Here is a 4786-nt window from a genome sequence, read left to right as displayed (position 1 = left end):
TCTTCATGTCAATAGATTCTGGGCCATAACTGTACCAGGACACAAAAATCTTGGGTTAGATTTAGAACAGCGAGAGAGACACAAGGAGTCAGTCCCGTGCTGCATGCCCAGTAGGTGCCATTAGGGGGCACTAGGTATGCGTCGGCCTGGAGGGAAAGGGAGGAGTTATTCTTAAGGCAATGTTTAAATCCAGTGGGCACCTTTCCGATGCAGGTGCCTGTCGAGGTAACCTGAGTCAGGGTGAGCGTGTGGGTGGAAGAGGTGCAGGCGAGGGGGGCAGCAGAGTTCGCGGGTAGTACTGAGAAGTTTTCCTGGACGGCTATGCCCTCGTAGTAAGGGGGGCTCGGGTTCAAACAGAGCCAGCAATTCTTAGATTTATCTGGCTCCGAGTGATTTAATGCCTGGAACGCTCCCCTGACGAGGCTTAGGAGTCTATCACCTGTTCCAGGGTATATGGTGGGAGGCAGGCTGGCAAAGTCATTGGTTTCTGGGATTTGTGAGGGCACCAAAGCAGATGACGGAAGAGAAGCTGGTCGCTGGTTACTGAGGACTGGGTTGGGACCTATAGCCACTGCAGGTGGGGGAGATATCTTTCTTCTAATTGTGAAAAGGAGGCCATCATCTCCCCTTTCCTTGTATAGTCTGATTCCCCAAGTAAATCCTTTGTCCCAATTTAGGGTTGACTTTTTACCTTGTGGGGTGAAATCTACGCGGCAACATGGCCTGGTGTTCAGGAGGGCCGCATCCTCCCCATGGGTCCAGTCCCAGTCTCCCGGGAGGAATTGCCAGGCTGGGTGCCTTTACAGTATCGTGGGTTCCTTCTAAGTCCCAAGGCTCCGGTACTCCTAAGGCTAACTTGCACAAATCTGGATACAATGTGGGCCACCATGTGTCTTTTGGTGCCGTTTTGTGGACTTCAAACACTACAATGCCCATTTGATTAATTACTCGCCAGGTGGTCGGCACAGCTGTATGGGGGCTCCCATTACTGGGAGCAAATTCATAAGTAAATAGATTTACCCAGAGTAACATGATTATCATTTTTCTTTGACCAGTCTTATCTTTAGGGGGTTGGGTGTCCGGGTCAGCCGCCATTGTTCTTGCCCTTCCCTCGAGGGTTCTCGGTGCGCAGGGTCGGCTGCCTTAACATGTGAAGTGTGGATCCAGGCTGCAATTCCATCCACTTTGAGGGCCGTAGGGGTCGTGAGGAGGACGGTGTAGGGTCCTTTCCAGCGGGGCTCTAGGCTCCGAGTCTGGTGTCTCCGGACCCAGACGGTGTCACCGGGCTGAAAGGGATGGGGTGCAATAGGGGTGTTAACAGAATCTTGATAGGTAACTGCTAAAGGTTTCCAGATCTCCTGATGAGCTAACTGTAGTGCTCACAAGTGCGCCTGCAGGGAGGGGGTGTTAGCGAAGTTAGAGATATCCAGATCTAAGAAAGAGACAGCCGGAGGGGGAGCCCCGTACAGGATTTCAAATGGAGTTAACCCACTAGGTCCAGGGGTATTCCTGGCTCGATATAGAGCTAAGGGCAGGAGAGTCACCCAGTCCTTAGTGCCAGTTGCCAGCGAAAATTTAGTTAAAGCCTCCTTAATAGTTCTATTCATTCGTTCTACCTGACCTGAGCTCTGGGGTCTGTAAGCACAATGTAATTTCCATTCGATCTTCCAGATTTCTTCGTGTGCCAGCTGCAACGCTCGCAGGTGCGTCTGCAGGGAAGGGGTGCTAACAAAGTTAGAGATGTCTGGATCAAGAAAAGAGACAGCCGGGGGAGGGGTCCCGTACAGAATTTCAAAGGGGGTTAATCCACTGGGCCCAGGAGTATTCCTGGCCCGATATAGGGCTAGGGGGAGGAGGGTCACCCAGTCCTTAGTGCCAGTTGCCAACGAAAATTTAGTTAAAGCCTCCTTAATAGTTCTATTCATTCGTTCTACCTGGCCTGAGCTCTGGGGTCTGTAAGCACAATGTAATTTCCATTCGATCCCCAGTAACCTGGCCACTGTCTGACTTACCTGGGAGACGAAGGCTGGTCCGTTATCTGACCCTATTACCTGAGGCATCCTGAATCGAGGAAAGATGTCCTCCAGTAGCTTCTTAGACACCATTTTAGCAGTTTCTGTCTTCGTCGGGTACGCCTCTGGCCATCCAGAGAAGGTGTCAATGAAAACTAGCAGATACTTGTATCCATATATTCCTGGCTTAACTTCAGTAAAATCGACTTCCCAATGGACCCCAGGCCTGTGACCTCTTTGCCTCACTCCTCCTTGGGCTTTATTTTTGCCCCAGTTCACCTGGGCACAGGCTTTACAGTTCTTAACAATCTTTTGTAGGATGGCGTCTTTGTTTGGGAGATAATGAATGGTTTCTTCTCGCTCGATTAGTCTTTTCATTTTGGTTACTCCCAAGTGGGTCCACCTGTGAAGTTCATCTAGGAGTCCCTCCACCGATCGCTGAGGCAGGACGGTTTTCCCTTGGTACTCCCAGTATCCTGTTTTTGGGTTGTTGAAAGCTCCAATTTTCTCAAGTAATTTTCTGTCCTCTGGAGTGTAGTCTCTGGTGGCCTCCTGCCTTTTGCGTTCAGTGTCAATTTGCGCGGTTTGTATTTGGCTCTTGGAGGCAATGTCTCTGGCCGTCTGGTCAGCTAGACGATTTCCTCTTGCCTCAGGGTGGTTTCCTTTCTGGTGGCCTGGGCAGTGCATAATGCTGAGCTCTTTTGGTAAGAACAAGGCCTCTAGTAGCGCTATGATCTCAGCTTTGTTTTTTATTTCTTTTCCTCCTTAAGTAAGACGTCCTCTTCTTTTGTAAATCTCTCCGTGGATGTGTGCAGTGGCAACGGCGTATTGGCTATCAGTATACACGTTTAGCTTTTTGCCTTCCGCCAATCGCAGTGCCTGTGTCAGGGCCACCAGCTCAGCTTTTTGTGCGGAAGTCCCCTCTGGTAAGGGTTCTGCCCATATTACTTTGTTGTCCGAGGTGACCGCTGCCCCTGCCCAGCGCTTACCCTCTGCAAGGAAACTGCTCCTGTCCGTGTACCAAGTATAATCTGCCCCCTCTAGTGGTTGATCGCTGAGGTCTGGTCGAGTGCCAAAGACTTCAGCCAGGACCTGAAGACAGTCATGGTCGGCTTGGGAGTCAGGTCCTTCCACCACCGGTAACAGTGTTGCAGGGTTGAGGGTGACGGGGGCTCCAAACTGGATGCGGTCTGTATCTAGGAGCAAAGCCTGGTAATGGGTCACTCGGGCATTCGAGAGCCATCGGTCCAGGGGCTGTTTGATGAGAGACTCGAGAGCGTGGGGGGCCCGGATGTAAAGGGGCTGACCCATAGTCAGCTTGGAAGCATCTTTGACCAGGACTGCCAGGGCAGCCACCATCCTCAGACAAGGTGGCCAGCCGGCAGCCACTGGGTCTAGTTTCTTTGACAAGTAAGCTACGGGGCGTCTCCACGGCCCCAGTTTTTGAGTCAGGACCCCCTTTGCATACCCCAGCTTTTCATCCACGTACAGTTCAAACGGTTTGGTTAGATCAGGCAGGCCAAGAGCCAGTGCTTCCAACAGGGTCTTCTTTATGCTATTGAAGGCCTGTTGGTGGCAGTCTTCCCAAATGAAAGGTTCATCTGTCTTGGTCAGGAGGTACAGGGGGGCTGCCATTTCCGCGAACCCTGGAATCCATAGGCGACAAAACCCGGCAGTCCCCAGAAATTCTCTCACCTGTCTGCGATCACGAGGTGCTGGGATGCCCAAGATGGTTTCCTGGCGAGCTGATGTCAGCCATCTCTGTCCTCCGCTCAGCCGGTATCCCAAGTAGGTTACCTCTTTCTGGCAGAGCTGGGCCTTCTTTGCTGAGGCTCTGTATCCCATCTGTCCCAATTCTTGCAAAAGAGCCTCCGTACCTGCTAGGCACTTCTCCTGTGTCTCTGCCGCCAGCAAGATGTCATCTACATATTGTAACAGAATCAGGTGGGGGTGGAGGGTTTTGAAGGCAGTCAGATCTTGGTGCAGGGCCTCATCAAAGAGGGTGGGGCTGTTCTTAAACCCCTGTGGCAGCCGTGTCCAAGTAAGCTGTCCGGAAATTCCCAGGTCGGAGTCCTTCCATTCGAAGGCAAACAGGGGCTGACTCTGGTGGTGCAGCTTTAGACAGAAGAAGGCATCTTTCAGGTCCAATACAGTGTACCAAGTATGGCTAGGAGACAAGGTGCTCAGCAAGTTATAAGGATTCGGGACCGTGGGGTGGATATCTTCTACCCGCTTATTGATTTCCCTTAAATCCTGTACTGGTCTGTAATCCCCGCTTCCAGGTTTCTTAACAGGCAACAGAGGAGTGTTCCAGGCTGACCGGCAGGGGATTAATATTCCTTGCTCTAGCAGTCTTTTAATATGTGGTCTAATTCCTTGGCGGGCTTCGGCCGTCATAGGATATTGCTTAACAGCCACCGGTGCCGCGGTGGCTTTCAGTTCAATAATTAGGGGTGGCTGATGTGTAGCTAATCCCATTCCTCCTGTCTCTGCCCAAGCGTCTGGGTACTTGGCCAGCCACTGATCTATGCCTGTTTGGACAGGATGGGGATCATGATGCAGTCTATATTCATCTTCTAATTTAAGGGTGAGCACTTGTATAGGTGCTCCTTTAGAATCAGTAATCTTGGCTCCCTTATTTTCAAAATAGATGTGTGCTCCAAGCTTGGTTAAAAGGTCCCGTCCTAGCAGGGGGTAGGGGCAATCTGGTACATGCAGGAAGGTATGAGTCACCGTTCCTGAAGCAAGCTGAACCTCCCTGTTTGTAGTCCAGC

At 51.4% G+C, this 4786-nt stretch overlaps 1 protein-coding gene across 1 annotated transcript in view; it reads right to left on the bottom strand.

The window, feature by feature from the left end:
• Positions 1-777: 777 nt before the first annotated feature.
• LOC103744314 overlaps positions 778-4786 on the bottom strand; it is a 5054-nt gene continuing 1045 nt past the window's right edge. Inside the window, 2 exon segments of the mRNA XM_029569825.1 lie at positions 778-1324; positions 1622-4770. Coding sequence (XP_029425685.1) covers positions 1038-1324; positions 1622-4770 — 3436 coding nt within the window. The 3' untranslated portion in view covers positions 778-1037.

The sequence above is a fragment of the Nannospalax galili genome, unplaced genomic scaffold (assembly GCF_000622305.1).
Source record: "Nannospalax galili isolate Female #2095 unplaced genomic scaffold, S.galili_v1.0 scaffold142, whole genome shotgun sequence".
NCBI lineage: Eukaryota > Metazoa > Chordata > Mammalia > Rodentia > Spalacidae > Nannospalax > Nannospalax galili.
The sequence above is the reverse complement of the archived record's forward strand: the minus strand, read 5'-3'. Positions and strand labels throughout refer to the sequence as shown.